A 20,846-nucleotide genomic window follows, 5' to 3' on the forward strand; every position below is an offset into this window, starting at 1 on the left:
TAAAGAAAGTCTTTAGTTTAAACTTATCACCACATTATCATTGTTCTGAAATTACTTTTAAACAATAATTAATTATAGTTACTCGGTACTTAATTTAGGGCTACATAAGTAAACATTGATTGATTGATTTGATTAACCAAAAAAGTTATTTAATTACTAATATGATTACTCTTTATTACATGTAATTACTAGGGAAAATATTTGGTTGCTTTAAATTCACTTTTTTAATCTATCCATTTTCTACCGCTTATCCCTTTTGGGGTTGCGGGGGTCGCTGGAGCCTATCTCATAATGTCATATGCAATAGAGAGAAGTTTCATGCGTGTGTATACCTTTTTAAAAGGCAGTGTGTTGCCAAGCGACGTGTGACGTCAGTGAGGGTTTCACTTCATTTTTTTAGCTTTAACAGTTAGCACTGCAGCGGCTGTTCGGTTGAATCTTTTCACCGGCGTGTTACCCCTGGTCAATAAAGAGGAGACACAGACGGCGTTACGATACGGGCACATCGGCTGTGCACGAAGGCAAATGTGGTGGGCGTCGATGACTGAAATGCACGGTAGACCCTTTGTGCCTGCCGGATCCTTGCTCAGCTACGGTGCCCACCCGGCGCACCGGCCACTAACTGCTGTAAAAAGGCACATCAAAAGATATCTGTATGCCGATATTCTCTCAAATATATACCACTTTCTAAAATATACCTGTATTAACTCTTAACACCGGTATAGCGCCTTACTAGTACTCAACGGTACCAATATTCGGTACTTTTATGTGTCTTAATAATATGACGTTATTTTCAGCCAGCCAGAAAAATCGTCTTCATATTCTAAAACATCTCCGACAAATAGGAATGGGTACCGTTCACATTTGAATCCATACGGTCCAAGTTCCTGGTACCAGGGAATTAATACCGCTACCAATTTTCTGTACTTTGATGTGTTAAAACATATTTTTTGTCTTTATTGATCGATCATCAAATACATCAAAACAATATCCAATTATTTGTATAATATGTTTCCAATTATTTTGCAAATTTATTTAACATAAAACACTTAACTACAACAATGTAGTGTTATTTTCTTAGTATTGCACAAAATAAAACCTATCTCCATGTAGTCCTTTCTTTTTCCATCTGGAAAATATGTGCTGGGGGTCCATGGAGGCAATTATGTTAAAACAAATGAACAAACGAGGGTACAATAAAAATAAAGTCCAATTAAGTTTTAAAGTACAAACGAAAATGAAGCAAAAACTTTACGTTGAGAAGTGTTTGTGTTTATTTGGAACATTAATGCATGCAACATGATACAATAACAATTTCCAGTTTTTCTATTCAACATGTTCAAAAAAGAGTAGGATGAAGCAGCAGAGCTTGTTTAATCCTATCCCTCTTCCTTGACATAGCAGTTGCTGAAAACTTTTGTTCACTTCCTTTTCTCAATTTATTCTGAATATACTCCATAAGTAATAACATCAAAATTAATAAATAATAATTAGTGAATTAAGTTATATTTCATATGGTTAGATAAATACGATTATCTATAAAATTAATGGATGAATGAAATAAATTCACAATGTTTTATCATGGTTTTTCTTCTACGTACTTTGTAAACACTAAGTTTAAATAATTTATTGAAGTGGATCATATTAGTAGATTATTTGATTTCTTTGCTTAATCCATTACATAATTTAATTCCACATACTGATTTACTGAAGGTCTTAAGTGTTGTACGCACATACAAATTAGGGCTGGGTGATATGGCCTTTTTTAATATCTCAATATTTTTAGGCCATGTCACGATACAGAATATATATCTCAATAGTTTGCCTTAGCCTTGAAAGAACACTTGATTAATATAATCACACCAGTATGATGATTATTTTGTGTCTACATTAAAACATTCTTGTTCATACTGCATTAATATATGCTCATGTGTCTCCTTCCAGCGGGCTTGAACAGCAGCCTACGACTCAGCATGAACTCCAGCTTGCAGGTGCCCTCCGCCTTCCCCTCCATCCAGCTGCTGGGCCTGGAGATGCTGCTGCACTACTTCCTGGGAGCCGAGGTTGTCGCCACGGCGGCCAAGAACAAGCTGGTGCTGACTCTCGGTGAGTGCTGGTCGTCCTGATCTTTTAGTGGCGGTGCGCTTCTGAGTTGATTCATGGTGCGCACCATGAATTGATTAACGTGGACCCCGACTTAAACAAGTTGAAAAACTTATTCGGGTGTTACCATTTAGTGGTCAATTGTACGGAATATGTACTGTACTGTGCAAACTACTAATAAAAGTATCAATCAATCAATCAATCAAAGTTTATCGCAGCAATTTCAATTTCTATTAACGATTATTAATTTCTAATAATCGGGGAAAAACGATAAATGGGCCAGGCAACGTGCATGCAAATTTCTGAGCTTGTTACAGTGAAAAAAAGAGAATGTCTACGAGAAGTTTGCGATGTCACCATGGTTGCCATTTTTTATTTGACACAAGGCCTAATTATTAATCATCACTGAACTCAACAAAAAAGTAACTCATGATTTCCGCGTTCACATAACCGTGGATGGAATCACATGATTGGCAAAAAAAAAGCCAACTTGTTAATAAACACTCATTTATTCCTGAACTTTATTCTGAACTAAACAATCAATGTCAAGACGGCCACTTAAAACCGCAACTTAACTACAAAGTTAAACCTAGCAAGAACAATCCATACATCCTCAACACATCTCATCTGCTTGTGTTGTTGTGAACGACATCTTCCATGTAACATTAATATACGAACAATGGTTGCAACTTGAGGCTTTTTTTTTTTTTTAAATAATATAATTACAGCTTCAAGCACGTCGTCTTTTGGAAGTTTGTTTGTATTACGTCATAACGACAAGCTGAGCTGTTATTTTAAAGTACTTTCAAGGGTCATTGATCTAATTTACTTTCATTGTCCACATGATGGTAGCAAATATGTAGCATTCAAATCCAGAAGTCCCGCAGCGAGCTGCACGAGCCGCAGGAACACCGGGAATGACCAAAAGGCACCCAGAAGTGAACCAGCGAAAGTGGGGGAAAAATGGAGGAAAAGGAGGAAAAAGTACCAAATTGTTTAAAAATCCTGCCTGTTATGTAATATTAATTTGAAAGCACTCGGCGGTGCAATGCTTTGTTCAACCCATGACGTCTCGCGGGCCAAATTGAAGAGGCTGGCGGGCCGTAGTATGGACATTTAAAAAAAATAAAATCAGACTTTTTGTCCAATAAAATGACGCCACTCCATCAAATAAAAAAATTACATCGGTAAGTTGCCTATTGCCACAGCCAATGTTTTGGGCAGTAGACCTAGCACCCGACGACCATGTGGTTCATTAGATAGAGATTTTAGTTGTAACTTTGATGGAAGTCGAAGGCAATACAAAGTTTTTAGCTGAAATCCTTGTTTTTCTTCTAGAACCTTTAAAACATTCTCTCTTGAGCGCTGCCTGTTCCTTCAGCAAACATGCTGCTGTGCTCATCTCCAGCATCAAAGATGGATTCAGCAACGTCGGCAAGGAAGCTCCAGGTGCACTAAATAAAAGATGAAATGTACCTGAAAAAAAACTCATGTTTTTTTTTAGTCAACATCTTTTACTTCCTTTTTTTGCAGAGTCACTTTTGGCACTTCTATGGAATCATCTTGTCCATTTTGTCAGCTTATCCACTGAGTCTGGTAAGTTCCCACACATCAGTTTGGTGTGTCTGGGGAAGTATACACTTGTTGATTCATTTTGTTAAGTTACAGCCTTTTTAAAAAAAGAAAAATGGTTTCAATTCATTTTTCCCCTCAAAATTTAACACAAAATTTAACACTCACGACAAAAGAAACAATTTTGTGTGCGATTTTTAAGCATGTTTGTGTGCAATTTCTGCAAGTATATTTAAAACATAAAAAACAGCATGTACATACATTTTCAGCGATGAAGCTGGAAATATCCTATCTCTACCGATCATCTTGTTTATAGTGATGGGTAATTTCAACCAATTCTTGGTACTATATCGTACCAATTGTCGTTTTTTTGTGTGTTTTAATAAATATTGTTTCTGATAACATATTTTTTTTATTGCAACATTTATAAATGAGAGGATTGTGATAAGCCAGGACGATGTTCTGTGAATATTTCAGTGTAAATGTTTCCGTGGTTGCTGCACTTCAAGGAGGGTTCTAAAGCTGTAGTTCCCGCCCAGGCAGCGCCACATAGAGCACCCCTGATTGGGTCTGGGTTGAAGGTCCGTCCGGAGGGGGATGGAAAGACTTTATCCTGGCCTCCTTCCCAACTCATTGCCACTTTCATCAGTTTAAGTCCGAGCACCCGGATCATTCTTTTAGTCTGGGCTGCTGTGACGAGAAAGAACCTCTGAGGGGTCACGCCCCAGTGATGACTGTTCTGCACCAGTCCCGTGCCGCCGTGCTCGGAACTCTTATGTGAACGCTTGAAACATCGTAGAACTTTCCTTCAAAGTTGTTCCCCTGTATGCCCTGCAGGCAGTAAGAAGGACAGGCAGGGCAGTGAAGTCCTGACGCAGATGTTGCAAACCCTCGAGAGCATCATCCGCTCAGAAGCTCTTCCTGCAGATAAAGTCCTGGTAGGAACATCTTCATGTTCTTGTGTCACAAAATGCACTAAGTGGAGAATCGATATAAGACCACCCACAAAACGGCGCATCCTGAAGAGACGGTCAGAGAGTGACTTGAAGTCTTTGAAACATCTATGCCACATTTTGACCAAAGCGCCACCATTACATGTTATGTAGACCACAAGCAAGCGTTTTACATGTAGAAAAAAATCATGTTATGACTGCTTTAATGTGCCTTTACCTTGTTAATAAATACGTTGTCTTCATAAATATAAATTATATAAATGAATGAGGTAGATCTCCTCGACTTGGTCAATTGGAAAGTAGCTCGCATGCAGAAAAAGTGTGGGCACCCCTGATCTAGAGTATTTAATAATGTTTCTTTTTTTTTTTAAATTATTTATTTCAGGCATTACCATTAAAAAAAAATTCTAAAAAAAAAAAAAAAAGTACAAAGTTGAAAACTCATAATATAAATTAATGTAGTGCAAAAGTTAATGTATAGTATGTAATACATGATTGTCCAGTTTTGCCTGAAAGGGAGTGGGAAAAATATAACTTATTTAATCCCACCCCCTAGTAGCCAGAGAGAAAGTATATTTTTGAGGTGACTGATGTAAACAGAAGTCACTGGATGTGTATCACCCGAGAGGGCGTGGCTACAGGATATTAAAGTTGACAAATGGGAAACAGTCTTTGCATGCATGTTATATGATTTGACATGACATTTTCAATTATATTAATGTTAGTAAATGATCTACTGATGAAATGTTGTGGTACGTTACTAGGGACATGTAAGAGGTTTGTAGATGAGAATAAAGCTAAATGTCCAATATAGTGTAGCAATGCACCCGATGTAGTCTTGATTTTCAAGATTTGCTCCCGGGGTATGCGTGGCAGCACTTAATGCTGATAGAAATGTTCCTCAAGCTTCTTTTTTCCCCCTCAAAGTGTGCTCACATCCCTAAAAATGTGATGGTGTGAGAAAAACAATGCACAGAGTAATTTGGTCCTAAAACAGTCCAGAAGGTGTTTTTTGGTACTAATACAGTATTCCAACGTCCTGCAGATACTCTTGGAGGGCACAGTCAAAGGCATCTCCCCTCGCGTCCTGGGCTCTGCCGCCTACCAAGTGGGCAAGATGGACGTGCTCAATGTGAGTGCCTCAGACGCCATGCTTTCTAGTGTTTACCTATGATGGCCTTTTTGGAGACAACCCAACGTTTATTTTTTTTCTTCTCAGGGAACGCCAGCGCTTTTTCTCATTCTCCTCCTCTTCGACAGCAGTATGCTGGCGGCCTACATCGAGGACGCCAGGTGGGACCGGCTTGTATCAACGTGGCGGCGACTGCTTGCTTATTGAATAAGTTTGCCTCTGTGCAGGTTTTACCACTGCCTCAAGACGCTGGTGGGCTGCGGCCTATCGGGCCCCACCTCCCCGTTGGCGTTTGGCGAGGCGGTGCTGGGTGCCATAAATCGCAGCGCTGCCTGCGTGCAAAACAAAGAGCACCTGCTGAGGATGTGGAGCGCAATGGTCGGCCCGCTGACAGACACCATAACGCAGGTGTTGTGTTGTTGGACTGGTCTGTCTCCTGATGATGTCACAGATGACATGAGGCCTTGTTGGATGTCTCGTTGCAGTCGAATGAAGTCAACCAAGGAGACGCCTTGGAGCACAACTTCAGCGCCATGCACTCCGCCTTGTTGTTCCCCGTCACGCACCTGCTGAGTGGGACGCCTCTGGAGCAGGTTTGTTTACAATACTTATCAGCAGACAGCATGTAAGACACCACTTTGGTTGTAAAATCACAAAATGTCCTGTCAAAGTTTCGCTGCCTTTTTTGGCGAATGTTGTCGCCTAAAATACGTGAATTTGCAGCAGCTTTTTCTCACGTCTTAAATCGAACAATTTAAATTTAAGGCCTTAAAAAATAAATTGAGAGCACCTTCCTTAATGTATATGGATTTATAAATTTTAAAAGACATTGAATATTTAATGAATAAAAGTATCTAAGTGTCAGTCTACTTTCAAAATTGAGGCACTTTCTTCCTCTTAACGCTCTCCTAATTCTGTATGGGACTCTATTTGAAGCACATACTGTATAAACTCTTGTAATGTCGTATGGTGTCACACGTATCCCAGTTATCTTAGAAAAAAATGGAGATTCTTCAGAAGAAAGTCATAGGTCTTATATCAACTTTACTGCTCTCTCAAATCCTCTTTTTATGGGTACAATCTTCTGAAGCTTACTGAGTGCAACAGATTCCACAGTGCTTGTATTATGTATAACGTAATTTAAGGATTAATTTCTAGACTCTGCCAGCCCATTCCAGTGACCACTACTTCTCATAGACGTAACACTAGAATTCGACTTTTATTAAGAGGGAAAAATGGTCATCTAAAATCTACAAGCTTCAGTATGGCCTGTAGAGGACCGATGATTTGGAATGAGATTAATAGCTTTATAAAAGAATCATGTTCTTTAAACATTTTTAAAGCTTAACTTTAAAAGAATCATTCTTTATTTAATTTAAAAAAGCGTTTTAAGAAAAATGTATTGCTACCTTATGATTAGTATATTTAGCACACTCCCCGTGGCTAAGGAATCCACATTCGTTGCATAAGTTTGGTCTTGACCTCTGTATGTATGATGAGATTATTGCACATCTTCAAGATGCAACCTTTTAATCAAATTTAAATAATTGGATATTGAGACTGATTTGGTGGATTTTAATATATATATATATATATATATATATATATATATATATATATATATATATATATATATATAGTTCTATAAATGTTGGTTGGTATGACATTGTAAATGGGTATTTGGTGGGTAGATTTTGAAATTGTTTCGTACTGTATTTTGAATATTATACGATGATATATATTTTAACTGTGGGTCCCTGTCCTTTAAGCTGTGCGCTTCTAGGGATTACTGTACCTTTTTGCAGAACGGACTCTGATATTAACAAGAGAAACAATTAAATACAAGATTATGTTTGTATGTAAATGAATAAATAAATCTCTAAAATCTCATGGAAGATCTAAAATACGATTTTGAAAGGTCTTAATCTATTTAAAATTACTTTAATTTTAAAAACGTGCATAAACTTCAGTCTTGCTTTTTAAATGTTTTGATTTTTTTGAGAACGCTATAGCATAACTACAAATAGGCTACATGTGCTGCCTGGTCGGTATTAATCAAGCACCACCTAGTGTGCTGTGCGTGCACAGCGGCGTGTTGGGGCTTCGCTTAGCAGTATGTAAGTAGAAGTTGAACATTTTGTGGTCCCAATACCATATATGGTATTAGTATTGTAAAGATGTACATTTACTCTTCCATATGTAGCGACTCTCATTCATGATATCAATAAAGTTAAATGGTTATGTTATCAGATTGTAAGTGCACATGAGTCTGAATCTGTCGTGTCTGCAGGCGTCCCAGAAGTCCATGCTGTCCACGTGGTCTAAACTCTACAAGGTGTTTGCACGCTGCTCTTCTTTGGTGGTCACTGCCGAAGAAAATGTGTGCTGTGAAGAATTCTGTGCCAAGATGGCCACTACGGTGGATCGGGAGACTTTGATGGTAAAAAACATAGTGCTGTGCGATATTGATAAACAAATCCCTTTTTGAGAGCTCCCTCTGAAAAAGTCCAATTCCAGCCGCAGCAGGTCGCACCAAAATACAGGAATAATACCCAGATGAATAAAAAAATAAATGGAGTAACAAAGTTGTGTAAAGATGTATATCGCAGTATTTCCCTGACTATAGAGCGCACCCTTATGTAAGCTAAACAGGCTCAATAACTTTGCGGTGAATTTGTGAAACTGAAACAATACAAAAAAAGAATGCCATTGTAAGTTAATACTAACACAGACACTCATAAATATGTTAGCTAATGATATTGACGCAAGCTTGATTATTTTAGGAAGGAACGAACAAAAATGCGTGAAAACACTCCTACGGATATCACACATGGGACGGTTTAGTCAGTTAAGAATTGTTTTGGCTGTAAAACTTACAAACGTTGCTTGGAGTGAAGAATGAAGAATCCATATGAGTAGGAACGCTATGGACTGATAGAAGACGGAACAGTATATGTATTTCCGGTCGAAAGCTCAGTTTAAACCAGACCTGGGCAAATTAAGGCCCGGGGGGCACATGCGGCCCATTGAGTTTTACAATCTGGCCCGCCGGACATTCCCAAATAATTTTTTTAGATTTAAGACTGAAACTGTAACTGCCATCATGATGTGCAGTGATGTTTTCAAATGACCGTAAGTCTTGAACTATACAAAGTATTTCAATGATTGGAATATTCCCTTTTGCATGATATACTAGTTACTACGGTAATATACAACCACGTTTCCATATGAGTTGGGAAACTGTGTTAAATGTAAATATAAACGGAATACAATGATTTGCAAAGCATTTTCAACCCATATTCAGTTGAATATGCTACAAAGACAACATATTTGATGTTCAAACTGATAAACATTTATTTTTTTGTAAATATACATTAACTTTAGAATTTGCTGCCAGCAACACATGACAAAGAAGTTGGGAAAGGTGGCAATAAATACTATTAAAGTTGAGAAATGCTCATCAAACACTTATTTGGAACATCCCACAGGCTAATTGGGAACAGGTGGGTGGCGTGATTGGGTATAAAAACAGCTTCCCAAAAAATGCTCAGTCTTTCACAAGAAAGGATGGGGCGAGGTACACCCCTTTGTCCACAACAGCGTGAGCAAATAGTCAAACAGTTTAAGAACAACGTTTCTCAAAGTGCAATTGCAAGAAATTTAGGGATTTCAACATCTACAGTCCATAATATCATCAAAAGGTTCAGAGAATCTGGAGAAATCACTCCGCGTAAGCGGCATGGCCGGAAACCAACATTGAATGACCGTGACCTTCGATCCCTCACATGGCAATGTATCAAAAACCGACCTCAATCTCTAAAGGATATCACCACATGGGCTCAGGAACGCTTCAGAAAACCGCTGTTACTAAATACAGTTGGTCGCTACATCTGTAAGTGCAAGTTAAAGCTCTACTCTGCAAAGCAAACGCAATTTAAACAATTTAAAATGTGAACTTTTCAGACCACAGAACACTTTTATCAGTCCATCTTAGATGAGCTCGGGCCCAGCGAAACGTTTCTGGGTGTTGTTGATGAATGACTTTGGCTTTGCATAGTAGAGTTTTAACTTGTACTTACAGATGTAGCGACAATCTCTCGTTATTGACAGTGGTTTTCTGAAGTGTTCCTGAGCCCATGTGGTGATATCCTTTACACACTGATGTTGCTTTTTGATGCAGAACCGCCTGAGGGATCCAAGGTCACGGGCATTGGTGCTTATGTGCAGTGATTTCTCCAGATTCTCTGAAGCTTTTGATGATATTACGGACAGTAAATTGTGAAATCCCTAAATTCCTTGCAATAGCTCATTGAGAAATGTTCTTGAACTATTGGGTAATTTGCTCAGGCATTTGTTCACAAAGTGGTGACCCTTGCCCAATCTTGTTTGTGAATGACTGAGCATTTCATGGAAGCTGCTTTTATGCCCAATCATAGCACCCACCTGTTCCCAATTAGCCTGTTCACCTTTGGGATGTTCCAAATAGGTGTTTGATGAGCATTACTCAACTTTCTCAGTCGTTTTTGCCACTTTTGCCAGCTTTTTTGAAACATGTTGCAGGCATCAAATTCCAAATAAGCTAATATTTGCAAAAAAATAACAGTTTTCTAGTTCAAACATTAAATGTATTGTCTTTGCAGTCCATTCAATTGAATATAGGTTGAAAATGATTTGCAAATTATTATACTCTGTTTTTATTTACCATTTACACAACATGCCAACTTCACTGGTTTTGGGTTTAGTATATAGAAATTCAGCTCAGCAATTTTTGCTTTGATATGCTGGCATAATATTAAGTACATGTTATCATCAACCTTGTTGCTACTTTCCCCAGTGTCCATCCTCACTGATGGCGACTTCTTGCATCCTGCACGTCATGGTGGAATGTGTGGACTTCTCTCCGTACTCACCACACTTTCAGCAGAAGTTAAAGTGTAAGTTCATCCTTTTAGTCACTCAAGCACTGCAGGACCATGACTTCCGGTCTTGTTATGAATGCTGTATGATCTCGCTGCTTCAGCTCCCCACACTCCAGGAACCTGGAATAAGAAGAAAAGCAAGGCTCTCGGGAACTTGTCCACCTTGGAGGCCCTGCTGGTTCAGTGTCTGGATGCATACCTGGTTGGCCAGGAGGAGGTTCCGTCCGAGAGCACGGGCACTGCACTGCTCTCCATCTTGTCCGCCCTCTTCACCAACCTGGTGCTTGGTCAAACCGTCAAGGAGGTGCTCACTTCCTCCATCCAGCCTCTCGCCGTCCTCTATCAGAAAACAAATGGAGAGCTGCCCGAGTTCACATCACAGATTCTTATCAAGGTGTGTTCTTGAAGCGGAATGGCTTAATCGCTAATTAAGATGCTATCATCACGGCGTGCTTCCTGCAGATGGAGAAGCTTGTGAGCGAGATCTTGAACTGCATCCAGAGCTGCTCTACTCTGGCTTATGACGACGACCTCCTGGCTCTGCTTTCTCCATTGCTTTGTGTGCTCTTCTCGCACAAAAACAAGCAGCACCGCACAGCCGTCACACACTTCTGGAATTCCACCTTCGCCAACACCATCAGCCTGACGTATCCGGAGAAGCTCAGGTGTGTGTTTGTGCGTGTGTGTGTGTGTGTGAGCGCGCACAATTGTGATTTATTCTATTCATTTTTACAACATTGCAAAACAATTGTACAACTTCTCAGAGGGTGAGATAACTCCTAGAAGTGACTGTCTTAGAATGTCCGAATGTATAGATGTGTCTGTCCAAGTTGAAGGAAACGGCAGGCTGTCTTTTTCTAATGGATTTATTACAGTCTTGGTTAACTGGGTAACGGTTGCTGTGGTCTGGAACAACATAACTATCAGAAATGAGGCCAATAGTACATGTATATAATCTGCCATGAGACATACAAATATAAATTAAATACACACAGGGCATAAGTAAAATAGATTAAATTAACTCAAATATACCTACAAACAAGGCATAATGATGCAAAATTATACATCTAACCTAAATAGCATGTTAGCATAGATTACCTTGCAGTCATGCAGTGACCAAATAAGCCTGATGAACACTCCACACAAGTCAATAACATCAACAAAGCTCACCTTTGTGCATTCACGCATAGCATAAAACGTTTGGTGGACAAAATGAGAGAAAGGAGTGGCCCCTCATCTTTTTCCATTTTCATAAATTTTTGAAAAAGCTCCAGAGAGCCACTAGGTTGGGGCTAAAGAGCCGTGGGTTTCCCACCCCTGCGCTAGTCAAAGATCCTTTGATTTATCAGAAGTTTTTTGCTGCTTTAAGTAATCTGCTGCAAATCAAGTTTTGAATTTCCTGGCCGGTTCATTTCTTTGTACTTATTTTTTCAAAGACCCATCCTGGCTCAGGTGAAGCAAAAGACTCCAATCATTCTTCCTGGGTTTGAAGCAATCAGTGGTCCTGATGATCGCAGTGGACAGTATTCTGTGAGTTACAACTTTTCCTCCTACTTTTATTCTGGTGCCACTTTTTCTTAGCGGTGGTGTCTCCCCACAGAGCGAGAGTTCCCAGTTAGAAACCATACTCAGCGGTGTCCCAATCGCCTCCACAGGGAAGAGGGACTCTCTCCAGGGAAAGTCTGCTGTGGCAAACGACCAAAGCTACATCAAGACCTCCAAACTGGTCTCCGTAAGTCTTTATCCAAGTCTCGTCTCGCAACCGTGCCTTCCTTTTTTAGAGCTAAACACATTTCCTTTCTCTAGACAAAGCTGGACTTTGGCTCCCCGAAGGTTCCCCGCAGGGAGGTCTTGGAAGAGGAAGCTTCTGTTGATTTTGTCTTCATTCCTCCTGAAACAAAGGAGAGAGTTTTAACAGAGCACCAAAAGGAGGTCAAAAGGACCAAAAGGTCTGATTGATCCGTAGTTTTTTAAAATATTTTTTATTGGTATTATTAAAAACATATTTTTGCTTCTAAGGGTGGACATACCTGCTATGTACAACACCCTCGATGCTTCTTTGGATACCACCGTTTTCACTCAGTACACACAAAGTCAGGAAGACTCTGTGTAAGTAAAACATTGAGTACTTATGTGCACGTGTCTTGAAACACTACTTAGGTCAAATTATCTTCCCAAAGGGGCCAGCCACCAACTGAAGAAGCTGTTGCCCAGGAAACTCCTGAAAAGGTAAATAAACTTTAAAATACATAAAAACCCTTGTTTCATCAGTCTAAAAACTCTTTGGTTTCCCAGGGTACCGAGTCGAGTGAGGTTTCTGACATTCAAAGAAAGGACTCTCAGGACTTTGAAGCTTTCGAGAAAAAGTCAGAGGAGGAGCCGGAGATGATACCTGAGTCGACCGATTTTTCCATAGAGGACGATGCCAAGAGTGATGTCATAGCTGAAGATACAAGTGCACAGCCAGCAAAGATGACCAGTCCCAACACGCCAGTCTCTGGAACTCCTCAGAAGTCCAGCAGTGGCAGTAGACGTCAGAACTTCATTACTTTGGAGAAGTATGCAGAGGGAAAGCCTGCGAGCCCCAGCACTGTGTCCACTTTCACAGGATCCCGAGTTAAGACCTCTAATAGCCAGGAACCCTCGACAAACTCAGATAGTCTTTCTCCTGAGGCATCCCAAAAAGTAAGTCTGCAAAACTCTGAGAGTGTCTGTGAGAAGACCCTAAAATGTCCAGTGAGTGAAATCCAAGAGTCCCCTCGAAGGCCCAAAGAGGATGGTGAAAGGCTAGTCAAGCCTGTCAGGTTGACTGAGAGGCTTACGAGTGATGAAACTGTAGATGAAGATGTCATTCCAGACACGCAGACTGAGGATGCGCTCATGGTTAATCCTGCAGAGACCTTTACCTCAATGGATGTGACACCTTCAGATTTAAACGCGGATTTTATAGAGACTCTTGATGATTCGCAGTTGTCTGAAAGCCTGACCTCTCCCAGTGATACAAACATGAATTCTAAAGAGACACTTGTTGATTTGCAGTCAACCATTTCTCAGAGTGAGCAGAGACGACAAAGCCGCAGACCAAGTAAGCATCTACTCCCTGAAGAAGAGCCAGTGAAGTCACACATGTTGTCAAACAGACCAAATACCAGAGGCAAGATAGCCAGCGAGAAGGTCACTGCGAGACTACGGAAGAGGTCTCAGAGGGACAGCGGGTCAGACAAAATGAACTCTCCAGCCCGATCACACAAGAAAGTTAAGCTATATAGCAGTTCGTTGGAGTTCCTCATTAAACCAGAAAACAAAAGTAGAAGCAGCAGATTCCAAAATTCGAGTCAAACATACGACCAGGCGGACTCTCCGTCTGAGTCAAGCCAGTCTCAGAGAAAGAGCAGCCGGTCTCGTAAATCTTTAACAGAGCCTGATGAGGAGAATAATATGAATGCAGAGTCTGTGAAAAAATCCAAGCCAGCTGGCTTACTGTCAGATACCCAGTCTGATTCTGAAAGCCAATCACAACAAAGACGCCGCCAGTCTTCTAAATTATTACGCGAGCCCAAAGAGAAGGGTCTTGCGGAGCCTGAACCAATGTCTGAAAAAGTGCCAAGTCAAACTGCCTTAAATCCAGACAGCCAGTCTGATTCTGAAAGGTGTCGTCAGTCTTCAAAATCCTTACTGCTGTCTGAAGAGGGGGATCTCCAGAAGCCAGAGAAAGTTTCTGGTCAAAGTGACTTACAAGCAGACACCCTGAATGTTTCCGAATTGCAAGAACAAAATGATCGGCCTGACAAATTTGTATTGGAGCCTAAGGAGGAGAGTCTTAACGGGCATGACACTACATCTGCCAAAATGTCCAGTCAGACTGATTTTAAATCAGATAACCAGTCTAATTCTGAAAGTCAGACACAGAACCATCTTCGCAAACCTTCTAAATTACTGCAGCAGATACTGGAGAAAGGCTATTTAAAGACGGAGTCTGAATCAGGAGATTTTGGCACAGACCTTAAAATAGTCTCACCCCAAACGGATGACCAATCCCAAGAATGCGATCTTGTTGAGCAAAGCAAAACCACTGAAGGAGATTCTCAGATTGCTTCCTCAACTTGTGGTGAGTTTCAAGATGCGGTGAGCACACCAAAGGGTGATTTAAAGATGGTTGAGCCTGAAGAACTTAGTCAAGATTCCCAAAAGATCATGCCAGCGTCCACTAAAACACCAACTCTAAAAACATGCAGAAGACTAAGTAAGGCATCTTCAGAGGACAGCGATAAAAGTGAACTCAGGACTTCATACAGGAAGAAAAATATGTTAAGTTCTCAAGAAAATGCTTTGTCAGAGGCTAGGAGTGAAGGTAGGCAACGGAAGAGCAAGGTTGCTTGTTCTTGTACTTCAGAAAGCTCCCAGTCATTGGCTGGTGCAGCATCCACTGAGTCCTCTCCATCGAGGGGCAGATATTCACGGCGACAGTCTTCTACTACTGAATCATCTGAGTCAGAATTGTCACAGACCAGGAAACATCCTTCACTGCCCACAGAGAGTCGTAGGAAATCCAGACTATCGCCAAATGCTCTGAAATCACTTGAAAAAGTGGGTATAAAGGATTCTGCAACTCCAGAAACGTTGAAAACCACTAAAGTAGAATGTGGTGATTTATCAAAAAGCTTAGAGTCTTCATTTTATGAATCACCAGAGACTTTGGACATCTCCAAAGAAAGACAGATAGACAATACTGAAGCAGAGCCTGAAACTGCACAGAGTCCACTCATTGTGTCACCGCGCAAGAAGCGGAGCAGTCGAAGAGTCTCTGGAACCAAAACTCATGCGTCTTTAGAAGAACAGCAGCAGTTGGAATCCGAAATGATAAACTCAGAAGAACTCCCTACCCAGCAGAGTCAGGAGGACATGCTTTGTGAGACTTCTGCTGCAGACACACCAGCTCCTCCCAGTGAGTCCCAAGAGAAGTTGCAGGAGGAGAGGATAGCTGAGGTGGTTGAACCTGTAAAGGATTTTGATTCCAGTCATCATGAAGACGCAGTTGCTCCAGCCGTGGAGGAACCTAACAGTTCCACTGTTGGACTAGTCCAAGAAGAAGGTTCAATAGTAGTTGATGTTGAGGAAAATTCCCCAAACCAGGACTCGGAAGACGTATCAGAAAAAGATGCCCCTGTGTGTGATGGTGATAAAGATGAACTGTTGCCCTTAGAGAAAACCCAGACCTCAGGCATGGATCCAGATGGTGCTCTAAGCAATCTTTGTACATCCGACTTAACACACGGCAGTGTCGCCCACAATTCGCCAGCAAAGTATAAGAATCTGGAGCCTGCGTTGGGGCCAGCCATAGTCCTGAGTCCCTGCAGTAGCAGGACAAAGGGCATCTGGTCGCCATCTGCCTCACCGTCGACGAGTATCCTGAAGAAAGGCCAAAAGAGACTCCTTGAGGAGGAGACACCCTCACCTCCAGTGAAGGTGGGTGACACTTTGGCCACATGCATGCTTTTTAATGATTTGGTTGTGAACATAATCAGTGTTCTTGTCTCGCATTGCAGTCCAGGCGTGTGTCTTTTGCGAATCCAATCCAACAACACGAGACTGCGGACGACATTGATCGCCGCAGCCCTGCCGTCCAAACCAGCTCCCCTCGAAGATCCAAAGTTGGCAACCTCCCACAGCCCAAAGTAAGACTTTCCTTAAGCAGTTTTTAATGGAAACTTGGAATTTAACAACCTCCTGCCCCGCTGTTTTAGTTAATCACGACGCCAACAAAGGGCTCGACGATCTTCAGTCCCAGGATTCTTCGGAGTCCAGGTTTCAAGAGCTCTAAGAAATGCCTGGTAGGATTGATCACACCCTTTAATCCAGACCTAGTCTACTTCAGAATTTTAAAGCCGGCTGATCTGCCACATCTTCTCAGATTTCTGAGATGAGCGAGGAGCCCCGCCCCGTTCCCAAAGACTGCATTTACCCAGCCCTGGTTGGCTGCTCTGCACCTGTAGAAGCTGTGCTGCCGCAGATATCCTCCAGCATGTGGTGAGTTCTGGCGAGTATAAGTTTCCGTTGTTGTTCATGAGAAGTCTTCTTGTCGATACAAAAGGAATCTTACTTTTTAGGTGCTGTTTGTAAGTAACAAAGCCTACTAGTTCTTGTTGGCGATAAAAATCCAAGGTGCCCAGATTTCACGTCCACATGGATTTAATTTTAATTTCTACCATAGCCCGTTTAAGTGGCGAACACTCCTGCTTCCTTTCAAAATAATACTCAATGTTATTAAATGATCTTCCCAAAATATTGTTTTACTGACGTATTTTTCTGGGCTGCAGAGCGCACTGGTATTTTAGCCGCATCCTCCGAGTTTTAGAAGATATTAAAATTTCCATATATTAGCCACACCATATGCCGCAGATATATACCGGTACAAAAGATTTTGTAAATGTTTATTTACATAACTTAATTGTTTCCAAACGGTGCCTGTAAAACGGCTGATTAAACAAAACAGAAGTCATTGTCATGGACCCACGAGCTGCGCAAGCTAGCTCTCCAATCAGCTAAACAGACTCAATAACTCCACGGTGACCTTTTGGGGAATTTACTAAGGAATTTATGTTGAATGCTGTTTGTAAGTTAGTAATACAACTAATAATACTAACACAGACATTCGTAAATGTGTTGATTACATTACTATAGCACGTACAAATGTGCATGACAACACTCCTGCACTCAAACATGGGACAGTTTAGTAAGAACTGTTTTAGTTATATTGTAACACTTACAAACGTTGCTTGGAGTGACGAATGAAGAATCTATTCAGGCAGAAATGTTATGGACGAAGACTTGCGGTTCAAGAAGTTAAACAGGAAGTACTTTTTCAACTCTCATGCACCAGCAGTGAGCGAATCTGTCCAAAAGATGGCGCCAAGGCACAAAAAAATAACACACCTTTTGAGTTGCTGCATTTCCATTACCCCTAGAAATGCCCGCCCAAGACACTGGCACTTATTGGACTATGTTATCATGAGGCAAAGGGACAGACAGGATGTCAGGGTTACAAAGGCGGTGTGCGGTGCAGAGTGCTGGACCGACCATAGGCTCCTTGTGTCAAAGCTGAACATCAAGATCCATCCTCCCAGAAGGCCTCAAGGTTCCAAAGTTCCGAAGCGCTTGAACGTTTCCAGGCTCACCAATGCCTTTGTCAAGCAATTGCTGACTGAAGAGCTCAACAGCAAACTGCAGGACCTGAAACCCTCTGGTAACCTGGAGGAGGACTGGGCTGCGTTCAGAGACACCGTCTACACTGCTGCTCTCAATGCAGTAGGACCTACAGCCCGCAGGCAACAGGACTGGTTTGATGAGAATGATGATCACATCAGAGATCTTCTCCAGGAGAAACATCATTTGCACAAAAACCCACCTCAGTGATCCAACATCCTCTCAAAAACAGTCTGCCCTCAAGAACATCAAAGCAACCATGCAGGACGACTGGTTCTGCCGAAAATCTGACGAGATTCAGTCCTATGCAGACCAGAATGACAGCAAGACGTTCTACAGCACCCTGAAGGCCATCTATGGGCCCACAACATCAGGATCTTCCCCTCTCCTCAGTGCAGATGGCAGCACACTGGTCACAGACAGAGAGAAGATCCTTGAGCGCTGGGCTGAGCACTTCCACGGTGTCCTCAACCGCCCCTCAGCCATTAATGAGGAAGCCATTGCACGCCTCCCTCAAGTCCCTTTCAACACCTCTCTTGACGAACCACCAACGGAAGCTGAGGTCATCAAAGCCATCAGAGGACTTCCAAATGGCAAAGCACCTGGTGCTGATGCAATTCCAGCAGAAATCTACATAGCTGGTGAACCACCTCTGACCAAACAACTGGTAGTCCTATTCTGAACCATGTGGAACCAAGGGAAACTGCCACAGGAGTTTAAAGACGCCTCCATCATCCATTTATCCAAACGCAAGGCCAACAGGCAGGACTGCAACAACCATTGCGGCATTGCTCTGCTGTCTGTAGCAGGAAAGATCCTGGCCAGAATTCTGCTAAACTGCCTGACGGAACATCTTGAACATGAAGACCTCCTACCGGAGAGCCAATGTGGATTCAGGCAGGGTCGTGGTACTGTTGACATGATCTTCGCAGGCACGAGTCTATGACAACGGCGCATCACCTGAGCCTTTCCATTTGGAAAATGGTGTCAAACAAGGCTGTGTTCTGGCACCCACTCTGTTTAGCATGATGTTCTCAGCCATGCTTACAGATGCTTCCCGGTCTGTGGACATGGGGATAGGCATGCGCTACCATACTGATGGCAAGTTTTTTAATCTGCGAAGACTCCAGGCAAAGACAAAAGTACAGACCACCAAGGTTCACGACTTCCTCTTTGCGGACGACTGTGTCCTGAAAGCTTCCAACGAGCTGGAAATGCAACTGAGCATGAACAACTTCGCCACAGCATGCTCAGGCTTTTGACTCACCATCAGTTCAAAGAAAACAGGTGATGCATCAACCTGCTCCTGGAAACTTGTACGCTGAGCCCCTCGTCAGGGTGAATGGTGAAGACCTCAAAGCTGTTGAAAAGTTTGTCTACCTGGGTAGCACCTTGTCACGCATGGACAACATCGCCGAGGAAGTCATGCATAGGATAGCGCATAGAAGTGCTGCATTCGGCCGACTCAGTAGTTCTGTCTGGGAGCGCTGAGAGCTCAGCCTATGGACCAAACTTAAGGTCTACCGTGCTGTTGTCCTACCCACCCTGCTGTATGCCTGTGAGACCTGGACTGTATACAGCCGGCATGCTAAAAAACTCAACGCCTTCCACAAGAGATCCCTCAGGAGGCTGCCCAACATCAGGTGGCAGGACAAGATCCCAGACACTGAGGTGAGAGAGCATCTATGCCATCCTCAAGCGTTCCCAGCTGAGATAGGCTGGCCATGTCTGCCGTATGTCAAATGAACGCCTACCAAAAATGCTTCTGTACGGTGAACTGCACCATGGAAAGCGCTCACGCGGCGGGCAGCGGAAATGCTTTGAGGACACCCTAAAGACCAGTCCCAAGGGCTGTGGTCTCGACGCAGAGACCTAGGAAGCCGATGCCCAACACCGTTCAAACTGGCGCTCTGCAGTCTGGCATAGTGTAGCAGACTTCGAGGAAAAACGCATCCATGAAGCCGAACAGAAGCGACAGCTCCGAAAGACCAGAGACTGTTCCTCCCTCTCAGCCAGCCATCCCCCAGCCATAACCTGCCCTCACTGCAGCCGGTCATTCTGTGTAAGGATTGGCCTCGTCAGCCATCTTCGCCCACACAAATCAACGTGAAGTCACCTGGTCATCTTCGAAAACGAAGGACGAACAATGACCCCTAGAAATGTTCAAAATCTAAATATCGCAATAATGAACTGGTAATGGAAACATACATTTAAAAAAAAACTCTTAGATATCGCTGAAACGTTTTTGCGCTCTCTTGAGGTGGTTTTTGAGAGGTTTCGATATTGAAGTGTTTCGCAAAAGCATGCTGGAATCACCTATTTTGCTTTTGGAGGGCATTTAAAAACCGAACCAAGTGTCAATAAAGGACAAATGGGTCATGCGTCACCTATTGACATCAGGGACTACAAAATCTTCCTCAAAGTGGAGTCTAGAATTACACCTCATCACACAAAAAAATAAACTGTTAATGGAAACACCTACATGTCGCAAATGTACTTTGTCAAAATTTATGTAATATTGCTTTTATTTAGCGAAAAACTGCAATTGAAATGCAGCCAGCTTCACTATCGGTGTTCCATCAAAACTATTTGTTGGACACAAAATACTATAGTCATTAGCGAAGAAAAATCCATGAATTAACCACACCGTTTTAATAAGCCGCAGGGATCAAAGCGTAAGAAGAAAGTATCAGTTTATAGCCTGGAAAATATGGTCCTGTATTAGACCCAATCTGTAAGAAAGTAGAAGCCATTTTTTAGTCTAATATTAGAGTTTTACAATGTGGTTCTCCTGGCAGGTCTCGTGGTTTCGGTCAGCTGGTGCGAGCGCGCAACATTAAAACAGTCGGCGACCTCAGCTGTCTGACCGCCAGTGAGATCAAGACGCTTCCTATTCGCTCCCCAAAGATCTCCAACGTCAAGAAGGCACTCAAGACCTACGAACAACAGGTACGGGTGCAACGC

At 42.1% G+C, this 20,846-nt stretch overlaps 1 protein-coding gene across 1 annotated transcript in view; it reads left to right on the forward strand.

Moving 5' to 3' along the window:
- Positions 1-20,846, forward strand: part of LOC133538133 (telomere-associated protein RIF1-like) — a 47,054-nt gene that overhangs the window by 20,870 nt on the left and 5,338 nt on the right. Inside the window, exons 12-33 of the mRNA XM_061879474.1 lie at positions 1,945-2,106; positions 3,442-3,552; positions 3,637-3,699; positions 4,513-4,613; positions 5,674-5,760; positions 5,848-5,921; positions 5,988-6,168; positions 6,246-6,353; positions 8,051-8,200; positions 10,595-10,694; positions 10,781-11,073; positions 11,142-11,344; positions 12,116-12,209; positions 12,280-12,411; positions 12,486-12,628; positions 12,699-12,788; positions 12,860-12,908; positions 12,975-16,145; positions 16,226-16,354; positions 16,424-16,510; positions 16,591-16,706; positions 20,681-20,831. Of these exons, the coding sequence (XP_061735458.1) occupies positions 1,945-2,106; positions 3,442-3,552; positions 3,637-3,699; positions 4,513-4,613; positions 5,674-5,760; positions 5,848-5,921; positions 5,988-6,168; positions 6,246-6,353; positions 8,051-8,200; positions 10,595-10,694; positions 10,781-11,073; positions 11,142-11,344; positions 12,116-12,209; positions 12,280-12,411; positions 12,486-12,628; positions 12,699-12,788; positions 12,860-12,908; positions 12,975-16,145; positions 16,226-16,354; positions 16,424-16,510; positions 16,591-16,706; positions 20,681-20,831 (5,795 nt within the window). The remainder of the gene's footprint in view (positions 1-1,944; positions 2,107-3,441; positions 3,553-3,636; positions 3,700-4,512; positions 4,614-5,673; positions 5,761-5,847; positions 5,922-5,987; positions 6,169-6,245; positions 6,354-8,050; positions 8,201-10,594; positions 10,695-10,780; positions 11,074-11,141; positions 11,345-12,115; positions 12,210-12,279; positions 12,412-12,485; positions 12,629-12,698; positions 12,789-12,859; positions 12,909-12,974; positions 16,146-16,225; positions 16,355-16,423; positions 16,511-16,590; positions 16,707-20,680; positions 20,832-20,846) is intronic.

The sequence above is a fragment of the Nerophis ophidion genome, linkage group LG19 (assembly GCF_033978795.1).
Source record: "Nerophis ophidion isolate RoL-2023_Sa linkage group LG19, RoL_Noph_v1.0, whole genome shotgun sequence".
Taxonomy (NCBI): domain Eukaryota; kingdom Metazoa; phylum Chordata; class Actinopteri; order Syngnathiformes; family Syngnathidae; genus Nerophis; species Nerophis ophidion.